The sequence below is a fragment of the Panicum virgatum genome, chromosome 6K (assembly GCF_016808335.1).
Source record: "Panicum virgatum strain AP13 chromosome 6K, P.virgatum_v5, whole genome shotgun sequence".
Taxonomy (NCBI): Eukaryota; Viridiplantae; Streptophyta; class Magnoliopsida; order Poales; family Poaceae; genus Panicum; species Panicum virgatum.
In genome coordinates this window covers 4,541,736-4,569,586 of record NC_053141.1, presented here as the reverse complement: position 1 = coordinate 4,569,586, position 27,851 = coordinate 4,541,736, and the positions used below count along the sequence as shown (strand labels likewise).

Here is a 27,851-nt window from a genome sequence, read left to right as displayed (position 1 = left end):
GCATATACCTCTAGGGGCAATTGACTTGGTGCTTTTGATGTTACAAATCTGCTAATATCATCCATCTGCAGCGCGAATCCTGCCCCCACTGAGTGACATGATTGTTTCAGCTAAAAATAAATAAAAAATAGTTATCGTGTGTTACATGAGTTAGTGGGGGGGGAAGGACAGAAAAAATAGATAGAAGTGAGAATCCATAAGAATGTTAGATTTTTTTTCATACCTTCAATCTGCCAAAACTTCCATTCCAATTTGTGTCCAACTTAATGATCTGGTCCAAGAGATTCCTGATCCATGCAGCGATCCTTGGTCCACAAGTGGGATTTGTAAATTCTAAACATCTAGTGAGTCTGCATACAAAATCTGCTAAAGGGAAAAGTGAACATGGAAAAAATTATCACTTATCAAACTGTGCAAAAAAATAAAAAATGGCTCTGATGAATTAAAAAACCCCTTCACAGAATTTTTCTTGTTGATTTTCATAGCTGCAACCTTTAGTTGGTCAACCACAAACTGACACCAGTTTAGCCCCTTCACAGCTGAAAGATCAACTAATGCTGGGTAGCATCTGGGGCTGATTCCCAAGCCGGTGGGTGGGCACAGGAACGTTGAAATTGCGATCATGAGGAAGCACCTTAAGAAATCCTCATCTGCGTTCTTGTTTTGTTTCACCATTTCTAGTACTTGTTCGATCTTGAGTGCTGACCCTTGGATGATGCTAAACTTGCTCTGCATAAAATTTATTGCGTCGACATCAAACTCATATCTCACTTTCCCACCCTTATTTGGCAACCTAAAAATGTTAGCCACTGAATCTGTTGTGACTGGAATTCTGCCACGTCATGGGAGAACTAGTTCTGAAGTTTTAGGATCAAAACAATGCACCAGCAGCCAATTGGTGAATCTTGCTGGGATTGTTGAGCACTAATCTGCAGCAGCCCATCAAAATTGATATCACGAATCATCTTGCGCTGAGGTCCAGTCAACTCTTCATATAACTTGACAAGTCTAGCAGGGGATGCCCTGTTTCTTCGAGACTGCACACATTTAACATGAAAAAACATTTGTAAAAAATGAGAAAAGTTGCCTAATCTGATGGGTGAATTTGGCTAAATCAGAAGTATTATTGCCTAGATCAGAAAAGTATTATTGCCTACATCTAAAAACATTAGTGTAGCAATATTTGAATGAAAAGTAACCTACTCTGATGAATAAAATTGCCTAATCAGAATAGTATTATTACCTATATCACAATAAATTATTTTGCCTATATCTGAAAACATTTAATATAGCAATATTTGAGTAAAATGTTGCCTAATCTAATGAATGAATTTGTCTAGATCAGAATAGTATTATTGCCTAAACAAAAATGTGAAGCATAACATATTAGTATGGAAAAATGATGAGTAGTGAAGCATATATGTGACATACATCTTTGGATGCTGCCCCCGGCCTTGCTGCTCCTTCTGTGCTCTAGGCATTGTAATTTATGGTTGCAAAATGTTCAGGACTGGTTGCTGGGGTGTAAAAAATATATTTCAAGGGGTCAGATTAGTGTCTTGGGTATGCTACTGATTTGCATACTGTGCAGAACTGAATAAGAAAATTGATTTGCATTATTCAGTTGATCTGGCAGAAAAAATAATTTAATGATTGTATGCTACTATCCATTTTTCATCTGCTAAAAAGCATGGCAGAAAAATAACATCCGATTGCATGTTTGTGCCATAGCAAAAACCTAAAAAATAACCTAATATCTCCTACCTCTCTACACATCCCCAACAGAACCACTACCAAAATTTAAGCCAAACACACTGACAAAAAGAACCCACTTAACCACCTAACATTTCGAGTGATCTCTGTACTGACATGCAGAACCTCTAGTATCCAAAAAAAATGTAGCAGTACTAGCATTAGAGGAGGGGCAGTTATACTCACTTTTGCTAGCTTAACAAAAACCTATAGCAGAGATCCTTCTACTGTATCCGAGGGGATGAGGGGAAACCTATAGCAGAGATCCTTCCAACTTAAAAAAAATGAGGAAAACCACATGAGCATGTGGTCGTGAGATGGGTGTGTGTGTGTGAATATGAGGGGATGATGCACAAAAACTAGCAGAATACCAAAACCAAAACCAAAACAGACCCGAACTTACCTGATTACTACTCCTACGCTTTTTGACGCACGCAGGCCTAAGCGTGAAGCAGAGCCTGGCAGAGATGTTTCCCTTGCAACCCAAAACCACGCGGGGGGGGGGGGGTCAGGGATGCGTAGAAAAAAGGAGGAGGGGGGATTTAGGTGAAACAGGATGTGGGGGCGCTAACCTGGTCCCCCAAAATCAACAAAAATCAGACGAGTTTTTGGAGATAGCTGCTGGTACTAGAGGAAATGCTTACCTAGAATCTGCGATTCCAATACACCTCCTCCAGATCCGGATTTCAGATGCTCAGTATGGTTAACTTCGAAGAACAAAGGGGGCAAAAAATGAAGAAAACTTGGTCAAAAACGTCGTGGGGATGTCCATCGAAATGATGCGAGCGCGCTGGATGAAACGCTCACCTGGGTGTGATCCCCCGCCGATTCAATCGCTGGACCTCCCCCGCCGATTCAATCGCTGGACCTCCCCCGCCGATGGTGCGATGAGGCCAAAATCCCCCGATGCGGTGCGAGAGCGGGTGAGATATATATATATATATATATATATATATATATATATATATATATATATATATATATATATATATATATATATATATATATATATATATATATATAGAGAGAGAGAGAGAGAGAGAGCGCGCGCTAACCCTAGAGAGAGAGAGTACGATAGATGAAATGAACAGGCGTGCGGCCCAATGTTTTGAATAAAAATGCCCTCTGAGTTCTGGAAGGTGGGACCAGTCTGACGGGGGCTCACGGCGCGCGACCGCGCGTTCGTTGGATGGCCAATGGGCGGTGGATCTAATCGCCCGTTCCGTTGGACAAAAAAAACAGCCGGCTGGTATAGAGTCTTTACATTTTTATTATATTCAAGCAATTGGAAGAATAGACGACTCTGTATAGTAATAGAGGACCTTAGTTTCTAGTTTCTACATCATCACAGAATCAAAAGATCAAAGGACAAAAAAAAAGAAAAGGACATCGGTCGGTCACCAAGGACAGACATGAAGAGGGCAGCCATGACAAACAGTTGTCGGCCTTGTTCATCGCCGGCTCGGCTGCGCAGCCGCCGAATACAATGCATCGCCCCAACCATGACATGGGCCGAGCGTGCCAAGGCGATGATGGTTTGATTGCAGCGTCTTTTTTATTTTTATATTTTTCAAAAAAAAATTATAGAAATATATTTTTTGGTTTTAGATTTTACAGTTCTTATACCCCTACCGCCCGGCAAGGGGGCGGTAGGGACCTATATATAAATAAAAATAAATTTTTTGCGCAGAGGTAAATGAGGGCGGTAGGGCTTCGCCGGTGGAATTACCTCCCTCACCCCTCCTCTCTCCCTCTCCCCTCTCTAGATCTCGTGGGCAGAAAATGAGGGCGCAGAGGGAAGGGGCGTAGTTTTATATTTGGGGCGGGAGCCTGCCGCCCGGCAGGGGGGCGGCAGGCACCCGCCAAGGACCTCTACGCAAATTTTTTTTATTTACATATAGGTCCCTACCGCCCCTGCCGGGCGGTAGGGGTATAGAACAGTAAAATCTAAAACCAAAAATATATTTCTGTAATTTTTTTTAAAAAAAATATAAAAATAAAAAAGACGCTTGATTGCATTGTTGGGCAAAACAGTTATGGGCCATGGTGCGCCGTCCATAGTGAGGAGGATGGCGGCCCGGTCCGGCGCGGGCAGTAGCGAGCTATTTTGTTCAGCCAACCAATTAGCAGTATTTTTTTTCACATCAAATCAGCATTAGTTATCAGCACCAGCCAATCAGAAGTATTGTTCTCTCACAACAAATCAACACCATCAAACATTGTTATTGTTGTGCGCGCACGCTAGGTGGGCGGACGGAGGAAGGAGCAAGGTGATTGATGAGAGTCCTCCTGGGTCCTTGTTTAACCAGGACACAACACGTCTCGCGGCGCGCCATGTGATACGCGCGCAAGCGTGGTTGGGTTGGGGGATCCGGACCAGGACAAGGGAAGGACCCACACATCACATGTGATCATGCTCGCGGGCCTTGTGATTATGCGTGCGCTCGTTCTAAACGTTGCTTCCTTTGCATTTTCATTCATTCTAAACGTTTGGTGCCGCTTCAACCTCCTCCTCCTCCTCCTCCTCGCTGTCCACGCGGCGGCACCGACGCCGCCGATGGAATATACTCCTACAGCTGACACCCTTCTTCTTGGGGCACAAGGAATGCACATACACACGACCACGTGCTCAGCTAATATAATTAAGGAGCCCGTAAAAAAACGAACCACCGTTTGAGACTCCTCTTTTGCTCGCTTCTCGCTTACAACCAACAACAGGCTAGAGGTTAAAAAAACAAAAGGAAAAACGCTTTGGAAATACGACTAGAGGTAAAAAAAAATATAACGTCGGGTCTCTGGCCGTCTTTAAAATATTGACATGCTAAAATATAGGCAAGTCTACAAATTTTGGTGCACATTTTTTTTTCTTGAAGACAAAAAAAAACATCCCACCCAGCCAAAATGATATTCTAAACTTGCCAAAAATTTAATAAAATAAATTAGTAGGCCCATGGGGTAGTAAGTATACCTATCTCTAATAGATGAAAGTTGACCCTACACTTTCCCAAAATCAAGCGCACATAGCGCCACGTCTACGACAAATATGGTCCATTCGATTCTGATCAAACGGCTAGACAAAAACTAGCACATGGGTTAGTTTTCTGAAGCTTCTTGAACTCACGCAGTGCTACTCTAGCAAGGTAGCTAGGGATGCTTACCCTTCTGCATCTCTACGAACTTGACCATGTGATCAGGCCAAAATAGAGCACAAGACGAGCCACATCGCTGCCGGCTGGAACACGAGCTAAATATCTTCCGTTGGTCAGGGATTAAATCTCTAAACTTTTCCAGATTCCATCCCAAATGGATCCATCATGCAATTCCATAAATCTCACGAACTCTTTGCCTTCTGCAAGATTGCAACTCTATCACATTCACAGCTTCCCATCGTCTTCAACTCACATAGAAATTCCTTCCCCATTAGAAAGCTTGATCTAATCCGCAACAAAAGTGAAATAGTACTACGATGCTTACTCCCTTCATCCCAAAAAGAATGTAAATCTCGCTTCCCGAGAAGTCAAACACTTTTAATTTTGACTAAATTTATACAAAAAATTACAAACATTTGTGTCTTCGAATTGATGTAGTATAGAAATATATTACATGATTAATCTAAAGATACTTATATTGTAATATATATATATATTAGTACTATTTTGTAAAAATTTGGTCAAAGTTGAAATTATTTGACTCCTCAGGAAAAGAGATTTACATATTTTTTTGGACGGAGAGAGTAATATTTTCCCACTTATAACACTAGCTCACCTCACTTTCTAGTATATTTTGAAATGCCAATATTCTACGCCGTCCAGCAGGGGCGGTAGCGAAAAGCGCCGAACCGGCCGGGCCCCACGCACATGACGTGACACCCGGCCCCTACAGCTCTAGAAGGCGGGTGGCTGGTTCGCTTTAGCATGCGCACCACGTGTCCCCCGCTCAACAAGTGAGTCCTGGGCCCACCGGCCAGTCACCAACCGCTCTCGCGACAGCGGAGCTCGGCGGCCCCGGCCCGTCCGTCCCGGTCGCCGCCAGCCACGAGCCCACGAGCACAAGCAAAGAAAAGAAAAGAAAAGAAAATGGGGCGGCGGGCGGGCTGGCGAGGTTGGACTGGGAGATCGGTTGGGGCGGATCGGTGGGAGAAGCTGCGATGCGAGTCCTCCCGGTATAAAGGAGAAGCCGGCCTCCCTTTTCTTTGCTTGCGCCGCCGGCCGTTCTCCTCCGATCCTCCTCCGTCCCTCCCCCACCTCCGCCCGCCAAACCGCTCCTTCTGCTCGGCTGTTGCTTGCTTCCAGCATCACCGGAGCGGAGCACGCAAAGCAACCGACGCGGCCCAGCAGGAGCAGCGGAGGAGCGGTGACCATGAGGTGGGCCGCGTTCCTGTGGGACAGCGCGTCCGGCTCCGGCGCCCGCCGCCGCCCCGGCGTCTCCAACCTCCTCCTCGTCGTCGCCGCCGCGAGGTAATAGCAATACCCTGCTGCAGCCGCTCCTCCCAGTCCTCGTCCTTGCTTGCTCCTCGACCACCCCCCTTCCGGCAGTTCGCCGTCCTGTTCGATCGCCCTGCTCCGGAACCCATGCACCTGGCTCTACCTGCCGTAAATTTCGGTCCTTTGTTCCGCTCGCCCCGTAATCTCTGCTCATTTCGGTCCCCGCAGATCTTGGAGGGGCATAAATTTGCCGCCTTTGTTTTTTTTTACCTCCGCCCAAAGTGAAATCTCGACGGCAGCCTTGTTCGATTTTGCTTTCAGATGCGTTGGCTACAATCCCTTTCCAGGGATGTTAGATCAGCCACAAATTTTTTTTTTCAAAAAAATCGGCTTCCCCAACCTACCTGGAGTAATTTGCAAATCTGAGGCAGGCGTCCCCACGTCGGTCGCTGTGGACTCTTCATATGAACATTCCACGGTGCTCCATGTGGCCTAGAAGAAAGGGACCTCCTCTTTGATTTCTCCACTCCATGGAGAACCAGCAGCCAGCGTGTCCCTACATCGTAGGGAGACAGGACCCCAATGTTCAACGCTGGCCCATTTGACCAGCAAGAAAAAAAAAACTGCCTTTGATTTCTCCGTTCCGTGGCACCACTAGGCATGTTTCATCATTTCCTTATTCCATACTTGCCTGTGCTTTTCTAATATTTAATTACAGGCGTGATCGCTATGGCGCGGCCAAAAACCGGAATTAAAAACATAAACTATACTAGTTCGGTGTCCTAGCTGGGAGTGCACATGTGCCAACTAACATGGAACATGTTGCTGTCTGTTGTAAAGTACAATGCCTTCTCTTTTTCTTCAGAGTCCTGAGTAAAACAAAAGGTATCTCCTTGTAATAATTCGCTTGTTTGGCAAAATGAAACATCAAAAAGTGTATAGCAGTTGTTTCTCTTTGTATAGCGCAAAACCACAGAACAGGAACTTTTTATGTTTTTGTCAAGGTCTTCTACATGCTTTCCCCTTATCTTCGAATAGTAGGCAGATAATAATGAGGTGACTTCAATTTGTAACATAAAGATTAGGTCCTCTAAGATGACTAACAATGCTGCAACCCGACTCATTTTCAAGTCGATTGGACGGTTGCTCACAACGTTGCTGAATTTGCAGTAGTGGAGGCCTCGTCGCGTATGCGGACTCTGGATCAGATGCTGCTGTTGAGAAGTCCCAGCTTCCTCAGAGGAAAAAAGTTGTGGTGCTTGGGACTGGTTGGGGCGGCACCACATTCCTGAGGAATCTCGACAGCAGATTGTATGATGTGCAGGTCATATCTCCTCGGAACTACTTTGCTTTTACGCCGTTGCTCCCAAGTGTCACATCTGGAACAGTTGAGCCAAGGAGCATTGTTGAGCCAATTCGTAGGATTTTGGAGAAGGTATGCTGTTTTGCAGAATTTCTGGGGGTCATTTACTGTTATGCTAGCACTTCCATTGTGTCTACTATCATCTATATTTCAATAGAGCCATTAGTCAATTCAGGGTTCAGTTCTGCCTTAATATAGGATTGATTACTGTTGGTTTTCAGATAAGAGCAATATAACACATTACATAAAGGGCGTACCCAGTGCCGTAGGCTTCCCACACTGTGCGGGGTCTGGGGAAGCCTACGGCACTGGGTACGCCCTTTATGTATAACACATTACATAACTAGAATTTCTGCTTTCGCGCCAGATTGAATTGTTTTTCTGAGTTTTAGTGGCAGCATGGATTATTTTCCCATTGAACAATATTTACTGGAAGCACTAGGATGCTTTATTTTTCAACCATGTACCAATTAAGTTTCCCATCTTCCTGACATAAGCGTCTTGCATCTCACCAATTGAGTCCCACTCGTACAAGAAGTTGCAAGTTTTGACTCATTTGGGGCCAGCCATATTTCTTTTTCATGTTCTTCTTGTATCAAGGGACCAACAAATTCATGTTTGAATTATTACAAATACTGAGCACTATTTCGGTTAGATGTCTGCATCTGTTTCCAGTAGACTAAAATTCGTGCTTTTGTCTGCTATGCATAACAGAAAGGTGGAGAAATCAAATTTTGGGAAGCAGAGTGCTTCAAGATTGATCCGCAGAACAAGAAAATCCATTGCCGCTCGAATATTGGGACAAATCTTGATGGGAATGGCGAGTTCTTGGCTGACTACGACTATCTTGTGGTAGCTGTCGGAGCTAGGACGAATACATTCAATACTCCTGGTGTGGTCGAGAATTGTCACTTCTTGAAGGTAACCTTCCACTAGGAGTTTATGACATGATTTCTGAATATATGTGAGATGTTAGGCACCTAGGTCTGTAGCGTCATATTGCTTTGCTCATTTTATCCTCCTTTACTCACAGGAAGTTGAGGATGCTCAAAAGATCCGGCGGAGTGTGATGGACTGCTTCGAGAGGGCAAGCCTCCCCTTCCTGGATGAAGAAGAGAGGAAGAAGAACCTTCATTTTGTTGTTGTCGGTGGTGGACCTACTGGAGTGGAATTTGCAGCATCTTTGCATGATTTTGTTACTGAAGATTTATCCAAGCTTTATCCCTCAATTCAGCACCTTGTCAAGATATCATTGATCGAAGCTGCTGATCACATATTGACCATGTAAGACTATATCCCCGTAATGATTTTTTCTAAACAATCTATGTTTGAGTAACATCACTTCCTGTACTAATGATTGCCTGAATTTCCTAAAGGTTTGACAAGAGGATAACTAACTTTGCTGAGGATAAGTTTGGAAGGGATGGCATTGATGTAAAAACTGGATACAAAGTTGTGAAGGTCTCTAAGGATACGATTACCATGCAAAATCCTGCAACTGGGAACATCTCAGTTCCTTATGGAATGGCTGTCTGGTCGACTGGTATTGGAACTCGTCCATTCATTGTGGAATTCATGAAACAAATTGGCCAGGTAGACATAAACTCGGAGTTGATTCAGCTTTGTGCTGCAATTAAGTTAGCTGACTAATAATATCCCTGCATATACAGGGGAATAGGCGTGTCTTAGCCACTGATGAGTGGCTAAGGGTCCGTGAATGTGATGGTGTCTATGCAATTGGTGATTGTGCTACAATAAACCAGAGGAGAGTAATGGTATGTAATGGAAGCTCATTACTTGTTCTGTTGTTTGTTAACAGTCTGCCTGATTTCCTGTTGATCTCCATCAGAGAAAGGTTCTATCGAACAAGAGAAGAGTGATTTATGTAGCTCTTCTCTCGTATGATTATATTGCAATCTTGTTTAATCGCAAACCCATATGAATTTTGTTACGTCCTTTTTTTTAAAAAAAAACAAGACTTTTTACTAGCACTCCTTAGATTTTGTCTATTGACTCATAAGGAGCAAAATCTTCTGAAAAGTATATTCCCTAAGTAGAAGCTCATGTCTCAGTAGGAGTACCCACGAATGACATTTTTTTAAAACACCCATGAATGACGTTAGTTCACTTGATCCTTATCATCACATATGGACATGTGGTCAGTACTTCTTAGGTAATTTAACTCAGCATATTGATTTTACAGTTGGCCAGCATTGAGTATCTGTAATACAGCCTTTAAGCCAACTAACCACAAATATTTTGCTTGACTGTTATTTGAATTTAGATACTTATTTATCATTATGTGTAATAATGCTTGCAGGAAGATATTGCAGCAATATTCAAAGTTGCAGATAAAGATAAGTCTGGAACCTTGACTGTCAAAGAGATTCAAGATGTGTTGGATGATATTTACGTTAGATACCCACAAGTGCAGCTCTACCTTAAGAGCAAGCAAATGAATGGTATTGCCGATTTAGTGAGGAGTGCCAAAGGAGATGCTGAGAAGGAATCTGTGGAGCTGAATATCGAAGAATTCAAGAAGGCTCTTTCACTGGTGGACTCGCAAGTCAAATTCCTACCTGCAACTGCTCAGGTTGTTATTTTCTTCTTCAGAGTTAACCGATTCTACAGTTTTAGCCAATTTGATTTAGCACACTCCTTGTGTCCAAAATTTTTAACTATCTTGTTTTTTTCCTGTCAGGTGGCTTCGCAGCAAGGACAATATCTTGCTACGTGTTTTAACAAGATGAAGGATGCTGAAGAACATCCTGAAGGCCCTATCCGCATCAGGGGAGAAGGCCGCCATCGCTTCCGTCCTTTCAGGTTCCTATTCCATCACCTGTTTGCTCGATGTTTCCATAGTTGGCCGAATCCATTTCATGGTCTTCGTTCTGATGCAATTGCTGTGTACCATGCTTTGCCACAACATAGCTCCAACAATGTTCACCTTTTCATCTCAGAATCTGATTCAATCACTTCGTTAATCCTCCAGGTACCGGCATCTGGGCCAATTTGCTCCACTAGGAGGTGAGCAAACTGCCGCACAGCTCCCCGGAGACTGGATCTCCATTGGCCACAGCACTCAGTGGCTCTGGTACTCCGTGTATGCAACGTAAGTGTTTCCCTTTCCATGACAGCAAAGTAGATCATGCTACCACACTTGTGCCCCATATTTCTGATTCATCAGCAACATGTTTAATGCTCTTGTTGCTTCAATGAATTCAGCAAACAAATCAGCTGGCGCACGAGGATGCTGGTGGTATCTGACTGGACACGCCGATTCATCTTTGGAAGAGACTCGAGCTGCATATAGTCAAGAAGGAAACTGAATTTTTTTGCTGTGACATAATCAGATGATCAGGGCCAATAGAGCTCATCCCACTATGAGTTTTGAATCACATAAAAGTTCTTTTTGTTTTTGGTTGAGGGAAGAATGAAAGTTCCCTTGCACTTGTATAGTGCACCACGAAATTCCTTTGTTACTACCTTTTGGAGAGAGTTGTACTCACTTTGCGGCCTAAGCATGCTCAGATTCTTTAATAGCCTTTTTTCTACCACTAAGAAATTATATGCAAAAGGAGTCAGTTTGTACGAGATTTTGTTCTGTGAAACTATCCATGTTAGTGGTCCTGGTCCAGTTGATTGCATGAATTACCTAACATCTGGTAAAATGTTGGTAGTTTGTACCAAACAGTTGGTTCATTGGTACTCAATACCAAACTCTGGAATTTACCAAGCAACTATGAGCTGATAGTGTGGTGGTTTAATTGCCACATTAGTGCAAAACTGCTCCCTCAAAACCCTTGAGAAACGAGAGTACTCTATCCTGCCGGTGATGAGTGAATTGTCAACCGTGCGGTGTGATCGTGTGCTTGGTCTTTGGATTGTAGGTACACGGGCGTCGAGTGTCGACGGTGAGCTGCCGTGGAGGAGCTCGGACCGGGCGGCAGCTGTGGCGTCCACTCCTGGATCGAGGGCGCAAGCGGCGACGGAAGGCGGGTTTGTTGGTTTGCGCTACAAAACCAAGGAGGAGGACGGCGGTTGAAGACGCCAAGTAGTGGAGGCACGGGCGTCGGTCTCGGGACTGACGGGCGTCGACGGCGTCTAGGGCCTCGCTGCGGGCGAGGAGGTGACGGGCGTCGGGCGGCGTCTAGGGCCGTCAGAAGGCCGAGGCGGGAACGGCGTCTAGGGCCACGGCGTGGAGGCGAGAATCTTCCCGCGCGTGAGGTTTTGGCAGTTTTCTCAAAACCGGCCACCTACCCGGGTTTCGCGGACCCTCCAAAATCGCGGACCGGTTCTTCGTCAACGTGGAGGCATCACAGGGAAGACTTCGGGTGGAAGAAAGAAATTCCACCGTTGATTGAGGACATGTACACGCCCGACCGGTCTGACCGGTCTGGCCGCAGCAGCTGGGTATAAAAACCCCCACCAGCCCGTGGCTGGTTGAGTCTCTTGAGTCTTTTGTTTTCTCTTGGTTTTTCCTTCTCCCTGCCCCTGCTCTAGGTTAGGGCCAAGAACTCCAACGCAAAAGAGGGTTAGGTATAGTTAATCTCTCAAATCTAGAGGGTGGATGATGGGTGGATGGCTCTAGCTTTGTATAGGTGAATTCCTCCGAAATTTATGAATGAAATCTTGTTGAGATTCACCTTTGTGTGCTGAGTACTCATCCTTTCTCTTCTCCTTTGCATTTTGGTCTTGATTTCTCCTCTTTTGAGATGTTTCATGTTTAGAGGAATCAAGCTCGTGGATTCGTATTTTGCCGAACTTGTTGTGACGATTCTGATCTATCTAGCCTAGTGGCAAAACCCCTAGAATCGCGAGTTCTCACGAATTGGAGATTTTGAGTTTTTGAGAAAACCCCAATCCTATTTGATCTTCTCTCGAATTCTCACAATCTGTTAATCTTTTGGGAAAGATCTCTTAGGGATATGTTCATGGGGTAGATGCTAAGCTATCCTCCAAGTTTCATCGAATTTGGACTTCGTTTACTCAAGATTTGACTTTTGGAGCTTTGTTGGCGGGCTGTCTGGGAGCGACCGGTCTGACCGGTCTGGAATTTGAATTCCCAGCCCGACCGGTCTAACCGGTCTGTGCAACCGGTCTAACCGGTCTCTGCAGTCCAGTTCTGCGTTTCGACTCGCTTTGCTTCCGCGCTGCGACCTGGGTCTTCTGCTTCGTGATAGCTTGTCCATAGCTATTCTCGCTGACCTAGGTTCGAGGGTTTGTGGTGATTTTGGGACATAGGCCGACATTTCAAATTTCAAAGAAATTTTGATCGGCTCCCATTCACCCCCCCTCTGGTCGCTAGTTTCGGTCCCTCAACCCTAGCTATTTCATGTCGATCAGTTTGTGTGTTTGTATCTATTAATCGTCGAATTTGTTGGGACCACCGAACACAACTACTATTCTTAAGTGGAGCAGCATTCAAACAGAGGGCGAGATGTACAATCAAGGATAAAGATGCAGCAATACTATATAGTCCCTTTTCTTAGAATTGGGCACGAAAACCTTCACTTAGTGCTTCTTTTATCGTTTCAATTAGTGCTTTAGTTTAGAGTGTGCATGCACGGGGCAAGAAGGTAGTTAATTATATAATTAAGAAGGATGAAACTACCTTTCAAGAAAAAAGAAGAATAAAACTAGAAATTAAGATTGTAAAATAAGGAGTACTTTGAAGATAGCAAAAGAGGCTAAAACAAACAAGTATTTTAGTCTGGAAGGAGAATTTATTACCCATGACTAGGAACTGTGTAGTAGAACAGATATTGATCCCAAATTTGAGAAAAATGTCCAGAAAAATATGTGCATCACCGGTAGAGTTCCCGGATGAGCCAAAAGTTTTGGTCATGTCCTTTTGTTCTATTTCCGTCCCTATCTTACTTTTATTCACTTTACTTAACTGGAAACCAGTTTTGCAGGGATCCAACAGGGGAAAATCGTGATCTGAATTTACAAATCGTTCTAGAACATATCCAACTGCATCACCACATGGCGGCAAAATACCGGTTTTAAGGGTGATATCGCAGCAAAAATTATACTTATTCTTTCTTGTCTCTATGAAAGTGAAAGAATACTAAAGACAAACAGCAAGTTGTATTTTTTCAATCTTATAAAAGTCAAGGATGTATGATCACATCTATCTGGCTAAGAAACTGAAGTATGTACTTAAAAATCACCCAATATGAATGAATTCCAAGAAAGCAACAGCTTGTCCAGACCACAAAAAGGACTAAAACTAATGTTCCATTATCATGCACCTCTTTTTTTTTGAAGTAAATCATGCACCTCTTTGGTTGGTGGGTTAGGTATACTTGTACCTAATTCTTCCAGCTCAACAGTTGCATTAGTACAGATCAGCACAAAGGAACAAGAGGCAATTATTTCAGAACAGATCACACCAACAAAATAAAGGAACATGGGGGAAGAACCAGATGCTGAGCCTAGACCAGAATGTTTCATGGGACCAAGCACTTGACAACTCAATATGACATAAATCTCAGGGTAGCATTAAAGTTTTTAATAGCAGCTCTACAGAGAAGATTCCCTGGATGATTAGAACTAAGCTGACTTCTTAACATTATTTTCCAGTTGCCTTATGAGTTGTATAAGCAAGTGGATGCTAGAATTAATGTAACATGATAGGAGAACTTTCATTAAACACCTTGGAGAGTGCCTGAGATTACATTACAATTCCAATGTTGATAGGCCAGCAGCTAAGGGAATGCATCGCATTCACATGTCCACGTTCCACAATTCCAAATACATGGCTTAGCATAGAAGGTATTATCATCAAGCAGTGACTGGTTATCTACACACATGCAGACCCAAGGGACAAGTACAGCATGAAGCTCAAATCCTAATTACACAAAGCCTCATTCATGTTTGATTGCTACAATACGGACCTTCACAAATTAAGCTCCAAAACCATTTGAAAATTCGAAAGGACAGTATGTTGGCGCCGATAAAAAGGTATGTTCAATTGGCAGAATTTACAGCGCTGCGTCGTGTCTACACTGAATCAACACCTTCGATCTGCTGGCGAGCAAGGTATCTCTCTCTTCGTTCCTTCTGGAATAACATAATCAAGAAATTAACATACTAGCACATGAGGCAGAGGTGCATCTCATACACTATTGAACACTATTAAAAGACAAGGCACTGTCATTAAAAACTACAAAGTCACTGATCTTACCCATTCGTCAATCACAAGGCCTTCGCCAACAATGCGGGGACCATTGTCCTCTGGAGGTTTCTTGCGTGCCTCAAGTGCTGCTTCTGCTTCAGCAAGCTGGCGCTTTAGCTTGTCCATTTGCTTAAAAAAATGTAGCCAGAATGTGTAAGCCAAACCTGATGTTCTTGAAAAGTTGCATTGCATTGCATTAAAAAAACGAAAAGAAAGAAGAGGCTTTGTTGAGACTTACTGGGCTCGGACGCTCAGCATCCAAGAATACTACCCGCAAGATTTGCTCGACGGCAACCTGGTCCTTTTGCTCATCAAACTGCAACATAATGTTAAAACTTCAACTCACACATCGTTACGATGATCTGAAGGAGACAAGAGGAGGATTTGAATATACACTGAGGCTATCAGGGCTGTTGGAGGGAAAGGATTTACCAATTCAGGGACATACTCCATTGGTCCTTTGACTTTCAAGCTGACAATCTTGAACTTAACCTTGCACTTCTGGTCTAGCGGCTTCTCATTGTTCTCCGGATGCTCCACAAATTTGAACACTGACATTCAAATAAGAGAATGCAGTCACGGGTCAGGTCATCATAATTGGTGAACAATGAGAACATCACAATTGTCATTGGTCTCGAATCGAATTACCTGTTGCTATGATGCTTTCCCCTGGAGCAAGTATGCCGCCGGGAGGCCTCATGAAGCAACTCTTTGGCGCTGTTGTTTGGAACTGGAACAGAAACATGCCCAAAATTATTGTTTTGCTGAGGGGTACAGCGCAGCTGCTGATGTACTAGTCAGAGTAATGGCTAACAACCTTCCTAGGAACAAATTGATTATCCCGTTATGTGAAAATGACGCAACAAATTGAATGGAAAATTCACTAAACTATATTAGAATAACATAACTTGCGGAGCAGAACTGATATTAAAGAGACGATTGTTGGTTACCTTGAAGGCCACATGGGACTTGCTGATGTTCTTGATCCTGACAGCGCTCCGGACTTGCTTCCCGGGTTCATCTTTACAAGTCAAATCAGAGGCCAAAATTAGGCGAAAAGGCCAGATGCATGGAAAATTCCTTCCTACTAAACGAAAAAGCATAAGAGACATGCCCTTTACCACCCATCGAATTAATCAGTCTCTATCTGAACAGTCGTACAGATAATCCGTCAACAAAAATCCCATCTTTGACGAATTAAAAATCCTCTTTTTTATAGACCGGACGGAAGCTGGAATAGAGGCTTCCCGCAGAACAATCAAGAAGGAATTTGTGGAAGCAGACAAACACGAAAGAAGAGGCCGTGACGAGAACAGAGCAATCGAAACGAAGCCCGAACAACAAAGGGGGAGGCAGCTTCAATCGAAAGCATAATCACGCGCTAACAGATTAATCAGGTACCGAAACCAGCTGACCACCCGGCAAGACGGAGGTGGAGCAAGGAGCAGAGCTCCGGGAGCGTACATGGGAAGTAGAGCTTGGCGGGCGGGTCGAGCCGGAGGCGGCGCCGGGTGGGGAGCAGCGACCGGATCACCTTGACGCCGCCGCCGCCACTGGACCTGGGCGGCGCGCCGGCGGCCTCGCCGTCGGCGGCCGGCGGCCCGGACGCGGTCCCCCAGAGCGGCATGTGGCACAGCCCCAGGCGCCCGGGCCACTCAGCGGCGTCCTTCTCCTCCTCCTCCCGCCGGTCCCAGCAGCGGCCACCCTCCTCCGGCAAGACCAGCAGCGGCTCGCCGTCCGCGTGGGGCGCCGGAGAACGTATGGTCGGGGGCGGGCGCTTCGCTTCTTGGGAGGAGAGGGAGACGAAGGAGTATGATTGGGATGGAGACGCAGAGAGTAGAAGTGGAAGCGTGGAAATGAATTGTGTCAATCGGCGGAGTTTAATGGGAAGGGGGCTGGTGATTGGCGGTGGGGCCGACCTCGCCAACAGCTCTCTTCTCTTGAGGTGTCCAGTTGTCACAGAAAATGTCACTGAATCGGTGTCCGTTGCCGGCAATACAGCATTTATCAGTGACCTCCGGTAACGATAATCGGTTGAAAATCGATGAAAAATTATCAAAACCGATCGGTAAAAGAATCCAAATTCAAAAAAACGAAAATCGACAATTTATCGTCGATAATCGATGCAAACCGAACGCTTTATCGCTTCGCCTACTGAAAATATGTTTTGGCAGTGGGAAAAATATAAAGGTTTGATAGAATTTAATTTTTTAGGTTATGTATTGTATTATATTAGATAAATTACACATATATGCATAATTTTGCATATGGAATTGTCTAAGAAATAAACATGTTTACATATTTTGCCCATAAAATTACATAAAGCACATGAATTTGCACATGTATACAAACCACGAAGTGCATAGTCCATATAAACAAACGAGTGCATAGTCCATACAAACTTCATAGTTCACATAAACAAAAGAGTGCATAGTTCATACAAACATCATAGTGCATAGAAAACAAGAGTACATAGTGTATACAAGCCATATACAAACTAGCAAGCACATAGTCCATATATGAAGTCATTCGGCATATCAATTTAATCATTCTTCGGTCTCTTCTTGCTGGTACGTGTGATATCCATAATAATATTCCTAAATATTGAAATGAACTCAAATAAGAGGGAAACACATAATGATAAAATTGTAACATAGGTACATACATACCTGTAATTCATCAATCTGACTATATTTTTAGGTCTCCATGAAAGCTGCCCTAAAGTAAGGGTCATCCGATACAAAAGAAGCTGACCTGAACTGAAAATCATCCGATACAAATTGATAATCAACGATTTACCTCGATTATCGACGCAACGATCACAACTCCCTCGCTCCTAACTGCAGCATCATCGATTTTTTTAAATTGTTGCTTTCAAAAAGTGTTGCTTTCAACATGTGACAATACTCTGGAATCAAGAGAAGGTCTAGTTTTTTATAAAAATAAGTTCTCTACTTTTTATGAATTTTTTTAAATTTTTGAATTTTCCATTGAAATCCACCGAAAATCCAGTTGGTTTACGTTTTCAGCTAGCATCGGTAACGATAAATTTCACCGATAATCGCGATTATGGAGCGGTTTTGCATTCCATGGTCCGGTGTGCTCGTGTTTGCTGGGATGCTTACTGATGATGGGTGATGACTATGATTCTTATTACCGGTAGGGCTAGTTAGGCCCTGTTTGATTCTTAGAAGTCTCTAACTAATTTAAGCTTCTGGGTTAAAAGTAAAAGTCCCTTCCTGTTTGGTTTGTTTGGTTTGAGAGACTAAAAGAACTAAAAATCATTAATTGCAATGTTAAAAGGACCCAAATACCCCCTGCACCCAAATACCCCTGCATGCATGCATCTTCTTGCATGGGCCTTTCTGCATGCGCAGCAGCCTCCATGCACGCCATGCACAGCAGCCTCCATACACGCCATGCACGGCAGCCTACATGAACTCTATGCACAACAGCCTCCATGCATGCTGGCTCAATTGTTACAAATCACAAATGATGCTCAGTATTATTACAAAACACAAATAAAGTAAACCAAAATGCAATGGTTCTCATTATTACAAATATTACATCTATTTCAAACTCCACAGGCCATCAGCTACCCAATCTCGAAATTGATTCATCACGGCACTATCCCTTTCATCTGTAGCGTTGGCATTAGAACTTCGTGCATGTAATGGATCATAGTTTTCATCCTGGTCGCACAAGTCAAAATCTATATCTGATATCTTGCTTTCTCTAATGAAATTATGTGCTGCCATGCACGCCACAATAATCTTGCTTTGCTTGCGCTGTGGATAACTTGGTAGGTGCATCAAAATCCCCCACTTGTTTTTCAAGACTCCAAATGACCTCTCTATCACATTTCTAAGTGAAGAATGACAGTAATTGAAGTGCTCCCTTTTTCCTCTAGGCATTATGCCATCACAGTATTCTTGGAAATGATATGTTATACCCTTTATTGGTGCAAGATAACCAGGTCTGTTTGGGTATCCCGAGTCCACAAGATAAAACTTTTCTGGTGGTGGATGTGGAAACTTGTGACCAAGTCTACTCTGAGCATCATTGAACACTCTCATATCATGAACCGATCCTGGCCAACCGACAAGGACGAAAGTGAACCTCATATCAAAGTCACATACGCACATCACATTCTGATTCTTCTCCTTGTGTCTATTTCTATGTTGCACAGCAGTAGCATTTGGCACCACAACTTCAATATGTGTGCCATCTATTGCTCCTATGCAATTATCCATGAATGGCGTAAACTTTCTATTTTTCAATCTTGGGTGCACATTTGTGAACTGAGGATCTTTTGGCCTAATGATATCTTTTGCTAGATTGATTAAACATGCCAACACTTTCTAAAACTTTCTATTACATGTCTCCAGAGACCTGACAAATCTATTTCTTTGCTGCCTAACTGATTGAGGGGCACCAACTGTCCACAAAAATAGTACCAGAGACTCCATTGAAGACATTCTTCTAGTGGATTGCAAACCATAAGACTCAACTAGCACATTATGTAACTTCTCAAACATTGGCCTACTCATTCTAAACATATCATAGCAATCAGTTGGGTTCCCTAGTGTCCTCATAACCCACTCAATTCCAGTTTCTTTTGGTACCCTTATGAAGCATCGCCTCATAAGAGAAGACTTAAATGTGATACAAACATCAGTCCCAGGAGGCTGATGACACATTTATTACATCAGATGGTTCATCACTGTACAACTGTACGCGGTAGTGAGCAGAGAAACGCCACTATCGCGAGGATTACAACCCACACCCACACAACGATATTAAATATAAAAAGGGGGTCATCAGAGTCTTGCGACATGCGGTATCTCCTGCGGGTGACCCTAATCCACAGGCAAGGCTGGGTGCAGGACGGTACCCTACTCGGCGTCGTCCGGAACGAAGTCTGGATCTTCTTCTGTAAAAATTAAGAATGGGGTGAGTACAAACGTACTCAGCAAGTCCAACAACACCCACGGAGGGGGGAAATAATAAATTATAATGCACAGGGTAATTCAAGGATAAGGTTAAGGCTTACTTTTGCGGAAAGCTAGATTTTATGCAAGGGTTCGTTTTGAAAGAAAGTATTTCCAAAACCAGTTTTCTTGTACCGAGTAACACGAAGGGTTGATCCACACAGGATCCAAGTTTTAAACTACTACCGGACTCCTCATCCGCCGTAGCACACGGCACAACTGCCGGACACATTCCTGAAACAACTCACGCCAACCCATCCCAGAATAAACACTAGTTATGTGACCACACCATAACTCGCCCAGTACCGTGGGCACGGCTATTCGAATAGATTCTTAACTCTGCAGAGGTGTGCAACTTTACCCACAAGTGGGGTACCGCAACTCAGTCACCTTAGTGTCGGTGCAGATCCCAACAAAGCCCTTACCCACCTTAGCTAGACCTGACTAGCCATCACGGGATGCACCAAGGGGTCATTGACCTATCACAAAGGTTTTAACCGGGGCATAAGTCACACAGAGCTAATCCCTTCTCCTTGATCACCCGTTGCTCTCAGCTCTCCTGATGGCTATCAGATTAACTAGTGGGGTTTATGCTAAGCCGTTGCCCATTCAACGGTCGAGTGGTTTGCACGATAGTGGAGTTAGGTGAGATGACACACTAACTCGGTCCTTAATGGTGACAAGATGGATATCTCCCTTCCTTGCTCTGCCACACAGGCACGAGCACACCAAATGACAAATCACACAGAAATGCCATCCATCCCGTCTAAACACATCTTTCGAAATTTCACATTTTTCCCTCCCCACACACTCACACATTTTTCCTTTATAAAACAAATTGTATTGAGTTTAAGGTCCTAAGCTTCTAATAACGATTAACGTCCAAACGCATTCAGACATTAACCCAGGTGGTAAAGGAATGATCATAACAAATCAAGGGGTGGCTATCCAACCGTGTTTTCAGCAAGCAAAACATATGCAGTTTTGTAAAACAGGCCATTGGGTTGTGGTTATAAAAACTAGGACAAAAGCATGCATCAAAGGATGGGATTGAACTTGCCGTCTTCGAAGCCTTCGGGGAGGTCCTGATCGAAGCACTGTCCTTCGGGCTCGGGGTCATGGAACTGGTCCTCGTTCGCTGGCTCGCAGTACTGCTCGTCAACGGGCTCTCCTTCGTTCACACCGTGGTCTACGACGCATACAAACAAACACACAATCAAGATATGGAGATAGAAGTGATGTTTTCGGGTGGTTTCTTAATGGAACGGCCAAAACTTTATTAGGAATGGCGTGGTAAAGTTTCGGGTCGATCGGAGATGTTTTGGTGCATGAAATGATAGGTTTTATAAAGGCTTAGGGGTTAAATAATGATCCAGGGGCTCATTTAGAAATTGTCTGGGATAGAAAGGACTTAGTTGTAATTTCTAGAAATGTTTGGGTCATACAAAAAGGTGTGGGGGTCTAATTGGAATTAAGTTCATATGGTGGGAGGGTCTATTTTGGAATATGATAAAGAGGGGGGGTTTATCTTGCAAAAATGCCAAAAGGTGGAGGGGCTCTTAAGCAATTAGGAGGGAAGGGGAGGGCCTAGGGGCAAATGTGCCCCTTCTTCCTCCGCCCGTTACTGGAAACAGAGGAGGGAGGGGAATGGGACGCCGGCGGCCCTATGGCCGGCGTCCTGGGCCTCTGCGGTGGTCGAGGAAGGGGGAAAAGGGGTAGGGCGGCGCCGGGAACCGATTCCCCTCCTCAATTTCAGAGGAGGGGACCCGTGGCGGCGGCATCATGGCAGCCGGCGGCGGCCTGTGGCCGGCGTGCGCGGCGGCGGTGTTGCGGGGGCTCAGTGGCGGCCGGGGCTGGGGGAAAACGGAGAGGAGAGCGACGGGAATCCCACCCCTACCTCGGTTCGGGCTGGGGCGCAGCGAGGAGAGGAGCTCTGCGGTGGCTGGCGTTCGGGGGCGGCGGTGATGGTGGGTGGTGGCGCTAGGAGGTCAGGGCGGCGGCGGGCGGTGGTGGCCGGGGATGTGGGGTTCGAGGGTGACGCCGAGGCCCCTTTTACAGCGCAAGCATGGCGGTGGAGCGGTGCGGGGTAGGTGGCCGCCTAGCGAGCATCGCGGGGCGCCATTAATGGCGCTCCGGCGTCGTGACGCGGCGTGCGGGCAATGGCGTGGACGGCGAGGTAGGCACAGTTGATACGACGTCTCGGGCAGACGCGCAAGCACGTGAAGCGGCCGGCGTCGAGCGGGGTGGCGCGAGCGGTGAGGCGGTGGCTCTGCGGTGGCGCGAGCAGCGGGGTGCCGCACGTGGGGTCAGCGGCGGGGCAGGGCGCCAGCGGCGTGCGGCGCGGTGTGCAGTGGGCTGGTGTCGCGGCGTGGCGAGCTCGGGCGCGCGCGGGCGTGCGCACGTGTGGGGCAGGGTGTGTGTGCGGGCGCCGCGTCATGAGCGGCAAGCCCGTGTGCGCGTGCGCGTGCGCGTGGCGACATCGTGGCTATGCGAGCGTGAGTGTGTGCCGCGGCGGTTCGCGCGACGCGTGCAGCGGCGGTGTACGTGCGCGGGGCCGGGAGCGGGGCTCAGGTGCACGGTGAGGTGGCAGGCGTCCTGGCCGGGCGGGGCGTCGAGCGGCCCGTGCGCGACAGGGGAGGATGGCGGCCGGTGGCGGGCGGAGCGGCGCTCGGGGAGATGCGCGGCAGAGAGGCGCACACGCGGGGGAGGCAGCAGAGGGGAAAGGAAGGAGAGAGGGGAGAGAAAAAGAAAAAGAAAAGGAAAAATGGAAAAAAGAAAATAAATAAAAGGAAAAAAGAAAAAGAAAAAGAAAAAGAAAAAGGGGAAAAAGGGAGAGAAAATGAGCGCATGCTGGCGGGATTCGCGGCGACCGCTGTGACCTGGTCGGCCACGCGCAACGTCGCGTGCGCGCGCGGACGAGGCCACAGGGAAAAGGTCGGGGGTTGGAAATCGGACGCTTGGAACAGAGAGAGATTCCGAAAAAAAAGGGGTTCAGGGTTTAGGAGGATTCTGAGCTCAACGATGAAAAGTTTTGCAAATAATTATTTTAGCGCGTTATTTAATTTTGATGGATTTTGGGATGTTACAAACCTACCCCACTTAGAATGAATCTCGTCCTCGAGATTCGGATGGCTCCTAAATTGATGGGGAAATTCTTTCTTCAAGGCATCTCACGTTCCCATGTAGCTTCTTCTACTCTGTGTCTGCTCCACTGGACTCTGCAAATCTGTTGAGCGGGGTGGCGCGAGCGGCGAGGCGGCGGCTCTGCGGCGGCGCGAGCAGTAGGGTGCCGCACGAGGGTTCAGCGGCGGGGCAGGGTGCCAGCGGCGTGCGGTGCGGGGTGCAGCGGGCTGGTGTCGCGGCGTGGCGAGCTCTGGAGCACGCGGGCGTGCACACGCGTGGGGCAGGACGTGTGTGCGGGCGCCGCGGCGCGAGCGGCAAGCCCGTGGGCACGCGCGAGTGCGCATGCGCGTGACGACGTCGCGGCTCGGCGAGCGTGAGCGTGTGCCGCGGCGGTTCGCGTGCCGCGGGCAGCGGTGGTGTACATGCGCGGGGCCGGGAGCGGGGCTCAGGTGCGCGGTGCGGCGGCAAGCGGCCTGGCCGGGCGGGGCGTCGAGCGGCCCGTGCGCTACAGGGGAGGAAGGCGGCCGGTGGCGGGCGGAGCGGCGCTCGGGGAGGTGCGCGGCAGAGAGGCGCGCGCGCGGGGGAAGCGGCGGAGGGGAAAGGAAGGAGAGAGGGGAGAGAAAAAGAAAAAGAAAAGGAAAATGGAAAAAAGAAAAGGAGAAAAGAAAAAGAAAAAGGGGAAAAAGGGAGAGAAAACGAGCTCATGCTGGCGGGATTCGCGGCGGCCGCTGTGACCTGGTCGGCCACGCGCAACGTCGCGCGCGCGCGGACGAGGCCATAGGGAAAAGGTCGGGGGTTGGAAATTGGACGCTTGGAACAGAGAGAGATTCCGGAAAAAAAAGGGTTCAGGGTTTAGGAGGATTCTGAGCTCAACGATGAAAAGTTTTGCAAATAATTATTTTAGCGCGTTATTTAATTTTGATGGATTTTGGGATGTTACACCTTATAGGCCCTTTATTGGAGTAAGAGTCCAAGTAACACATACCAATCATGCTGGCTAACATAACAACTCTTGGCTTCTTCTGTTGTTGGAGTATCATCTGGGCAACAAGGTCATCATCATCACTGTCATCATCAGCACTGGCCTCATCACTATCATCCTACACCCAAAATAAATCATCAAAGTGGAATTAGCAAACATGGCTTTACATGACATCTATGAAACTGATTCAGCAAACAACACACAACTTTAAAGGGTGAAGTACATGACAGATCAAATTAAATAAGTTCAGCACATAATCCTGCAAAGGTACATTACATGACACATCAAACAAACGAAGTCCAAATACATAGATAAGGCAAACACCAAGGAAATGACATCATCTTCTTGTAATTCTAAGCTACATCAGATTCTTTTGTTGGCACCACCTCTTCAACCACACTAGCCTGGCCTCTTTAGATTTCATGTTCATAAACATGATCCTATTGTGGGGCTTAGCAAATAATTGTGTTGCGCAAAAGTACTCAACAGACTCTTCTGGTGCCCCACACTCTATTGCCAACTGCTGGCACCGAGTCAACTCCTCAACAAAGATGTTTTGACTCTTCTCTCTTGACTTGCCTTTTCTGTTTACTAATTCAGTTATGAGTTGAGTAGACTTTTCACTATCAGACTGGAAAGAAGTCAGTAGACCCCTCATGAGCTTGACCACTGGGCTCTTGCTTTTCTTGCCAGGGCTAGTGGCGGTTAAATTGTCACAAGAACTAGACCCCTTTTTGCGGCTGCTAGTGCTCATGGGGCTGTTCTCAAATCCATCATCACCAGAAAAGCGTCCACCAGGTGGCTGCACAAATCCCTCACCGGCCGCATCCTCATCACCAGCTGGCTGCACAAGTCCCTCATCTTCTTCATCTCCAGGGAAGTATGCAGTGGATCCATCTACTGCCACACCTTGGTACAACTCTATAAGCATATCCAAGTACTCAGGATTGCCAAACTGAAATTTCTTGGCATTTTTGTTTTCCTGCATAGAAAATGAACAATTAGATCGGTGTCTTCCCTCATATTACAATGGAAATTGCAGTATTTTCTGCATACCTTAATTTTCTTTGCCCACCACGAAGCTGGTGCAACATAATCACCATTTTCTGCTATCCCTTTTCCAGTCTTGGTGCCCAGCCACGCCCAAGCAACATACCATTTCTTCAATTGATTCATTTTGTTTTTAATTTGTTTGGATGAGTGTCTCAGTCGCGCCCTCTGAAAAAATTTGGTCTTCACATTCTGATATCGTCTAGTTGTCCAAACTCCATTGGGACAATTTCCATCCCTAGCTTCTTCACAAGCTATGTCACATAATGTAAAAATATTTTCTTCTGTCCAATTAGCCTTGTCAAATGTACTCTAGTAAAGAAAATGTGAGTTAATACATATCCTAATTATAGGCAGAAACAGAAAAGGAACAGAAACACACAAGAATGCTTAGCAACCATCACTAAATATAGGCAGGTTTTCACTTGGACCATGCATCTTTATCATTATGTAGCTCTGGTTAATCCATATGGTTTTACTTTCAGTAGTACCGAGAGTTTGGACTCACATGCCGGAGATAAGTTTTGTTCGGTGGATCATGAGAAGAGTGCTAGTGAGGAACAGAACTTAAGTAGGGCAGAAAAAATGAAAGAGAAATTTGATGATAAATATGACAGAGATCCTAGAGAAAAATTGGATCGAGCTGAAAGGCGCCGTGGGGAAGATGCCATTGATAGAGCAACAGATAGATTGTCAGATCGGAGAGAACGTTCTATTGAAAGGATGCAAGAGAGAGTTACAGATAAAGCTCCTGAAAAAGGGCAGTGCAAGCCATTAGGTTGCAGTGCAACGTTCATTTAAATCATAATTTAAATGAATAAATTCTTTAATAGTTCAAGATGAAGTAATTATTCCTTTTGATTTATGATCTGACAGAAGAAAATACAAAGGGCAGTGCAAGCCATCAGGTCGCATGGCAGTGTGCTTAAATATGCTGTTCAACAACACATCAGCACTCCCAAACCAGCAATGCTTCCTGCTGCCTTTTCTCGCTTCATGTCAGCTTCATCTGCTCACCTAGAGGATAGTGGATTTGAAACTGCCACTGTAGCTGATATCTTGATGTCTAAAGGGAAGAGTGCTGATGGATCTTGGCTCTGGTGCACCACAGAGGACAGTGTCTATGATGCTGTGAAATCGGTATGTGTTCACTTCCTAATGGTCCTATTAGCTCTTTATAGGCAATGGTTATCCTTTGATGATCATTATTGCAGCCTTGTTGCACATAAAAATAGCAGTAAAAGGCATGAATGATTTACCTTTCCATCAGGCGCATTCTCATCTTCGTCTTCGATGTCGTCATCATCGTCAACGTCCTCTACAGGGGCTGCAGATGACGAAGCTCGGCCGCGGCCACCTCCTCCGAAGCTCGAAGCGCCCGGTGGCATGGAGAAGCCACGGCCAGCGCCGTACGCCATGGGGCCCCCAATGCCACCGCCATAAGCCATGGGGTCCCCAATGCCACCTCGTCCGGAGCTTGGAGCGCCAGGTGGCATGGAGAAGCCACGGCCGCCACCACCGAACACATGAGCGTTGTACGCCATGGGGTCCCCAATGCCACCTCCTCCGGCGCGCCCACGGCCTGCACCGCCGAGAGCAGAGCCCGGGGGGACGAAACCCCGCATCGGACGGCTGGATCCCGCGCCAGAGCCCGCAGACTTGCTGCGGCTTGCTCCTCTGCTTCCTCCTTGTGGTAATCTTCCGCGAAGACCACTGGATCTGCTGCCTGGGCGAATAGGGGGTAGCCCGTGGCCGAAATCTTCTTCAGGTTGGAGGATTCGTTGGTACCTCTCCAAATCGGGGTAGCTCTCGACCTGCGAGTTCAGATCAAGGCCGCGTAGAACCCTCCCTGGATCTTGCACGCCGGCGTATGCTGACGAAGCCTAGCCGAAGTCGTCCATGGCGGATGGGCGGTGATGGATGCCCGACTGGGAGAAGAGATCCCTCATGTCGTCGTCGTTGCCGGCCATGGCGGACGCCCGACTGCGGGCGGTGGCGCCGGGATCCCTCGTGGCGGCGGGGAGATGCGCGGCCGGTCCGGCGATGCGCAGGGGCGTCGAGATGCGCAGGCGGCGGCGAGATGCGCGGGCGCCGGCTGGATCTGCACCTTGTGTTTGTGACGAGCTGCCCACGTGCAGGACGCGACGTCGAGGCTGGGCGCGGACAAGGAGGTGGAGCGGGAGGACGCGGCGCGGGTGGTGGGCGTCGAGGTGCTGAGCGGCGGCCCCGACGCAGCGGCGCGGCTGGCGGCGCGGACGGGGAGAGGGTCGCGGGAGGGGGGTTCACGGGGGAGCGAAGCAGGAGGTCTTGCGGGCCTCGCGGGAAGGGGGTTCCAGGGGTCACGGCCTCACGGGCCTTGCTGGGCCAAGGGGCATGTGGTGGAATAAGTCCCAAAAAGCACCTCTTGAGAGACTTTTTCAATTTTAGCTCCCAACATACTTTAAGCCCCAAATAATCCCCCATGTTGGATTGTTTAGTCCCAAAAGTCCTAGAAACTTCTGCAAAAGTCCCTCAAACCAAACAGGGTCTTAGTGTGGTAGGGGTTTTAGTTGGGTGGCATAGTGGTTGGGTGCTTCCATTTTAGCCCTCGGTTTGGTTACCTTCTACAAGACCCTTTACAACAAGTATGGTGTTCCTAGCCGTAGTAATGGGTCATGACTCTAGTGGTTTTCTCACAGTCTAACAAGTCCTTTAAATTTTTTAGCTCAAAATTGTATAACATTAGAGTCCAGCCCTTTTAGAGTCCAGCTCTTATATTTTCTAGATCAAAATCTAGAGCCCTTTACCACTCTAGGCGTTCCTCCCCTCCTCCGGTGAGCATTAAACCTTTATTTCAAGAAGGGGGGAAATCTATATGGATATTGTACAAATTTTTCAAGCTAGTATGGGGCATTTAGCTATTTCACATTATTAACTTATAAGACTTGATTTAATCGAGCATACGCATTGGAATTCCATGTGGTGGAGAGTTAAACGAGGAAAG

At 46.4% G+C, this 27,851-nt stretch overlaps 3 protein-coding genes across 3 annotated transcripts; 1 reads left to right on the top strand and 2 right to left on the bottom strand.

The window, feature by feature from the left end:
* The first annotated feature begins 5,856 nt into the window (after positions 1 to 5,856).
* LOC120711364 (external alternative NAD(P)H-ubiquinone oxidoreductase B2, mitochondrial-like) lies at positions 5,857 to 11,176 on the top strand. The gene is made up of 10 exons (XM_039996855.1): positions 5,857 to 6,209; positions 7,347 to 7,611; positions 8,254 to 8,460; positions 8,573 to 8,823; positions 8,916 to 9,132; positions 9,210 to 9,314; positions 9,860 to 10,132; positions 10,241 to 10,362; positions 10,532 to 10,651; positions 10,765 to 11,176. Exons 1-10 carry the CDS (start codon positions 6,112 to 6,114, stop codon positions 10,850 to 10,852), a joined length of 1,746 nt encoding a protein of 581 aa, XP_039852789.1. The 5' UTR covers positions 5,857 to 6,111; the 3' UTR covers positions 10,853 to 11,176.
* A 2,988-nt stretch (positions 11,177 to 14,164) lies between these two features.
* Positions 14,165 to 16,583, bottom strand: LOC120711363 (vesicle-associated protein 4-2-like). The gene is made up of 7 exons (XM_039996854.1): positions 16,187 to 16,583; positions 15,673 to 15,743; positions 15,371 to 15,452; positions 15,155 to 15,273; positions 14,961 to 15,038; positions 14,732 to 14,851; positions 14,165 to 14,607 (listed from the first exon to the last, which is right to left on the bottom strand). Exons 1-7 carry the CDS (start codon positions 16,347 to 16,349, stop codon positions 14,548 to 14,550), a joined length of 693 nt encoding a protein of 230 aa, XP_039852788.1. The 5' UTR covers positions 16,350 to 16,583; the 3' UTR covers positions 14,165 to 14,547.
* A 7,593-nt stretch (positions 16,584 to 24,176) lies between these two features.
* LOC120639331 lies at positions 24,177 to 26,412 on the bottom strand. Its single transcript, XM_039915296.1, has 3 exons — positions 26,128 to 26,412; positions 24,875 to 25,180; positions 24,177 to 24,800 (listed from the first exon to the last, which is right to left on the bottom strand). Exons 1-3 carry the CDS (start codon positions 26,410 to 26,412, stop codon positions 24,177 to 24,179), a joined length of 1,215 nt encoding a protein of 404 aa, XP_039771230.1.
* Between the last annotated feature and the right edge of the window lie 1,439 nt (positions 26,413 to 27,851).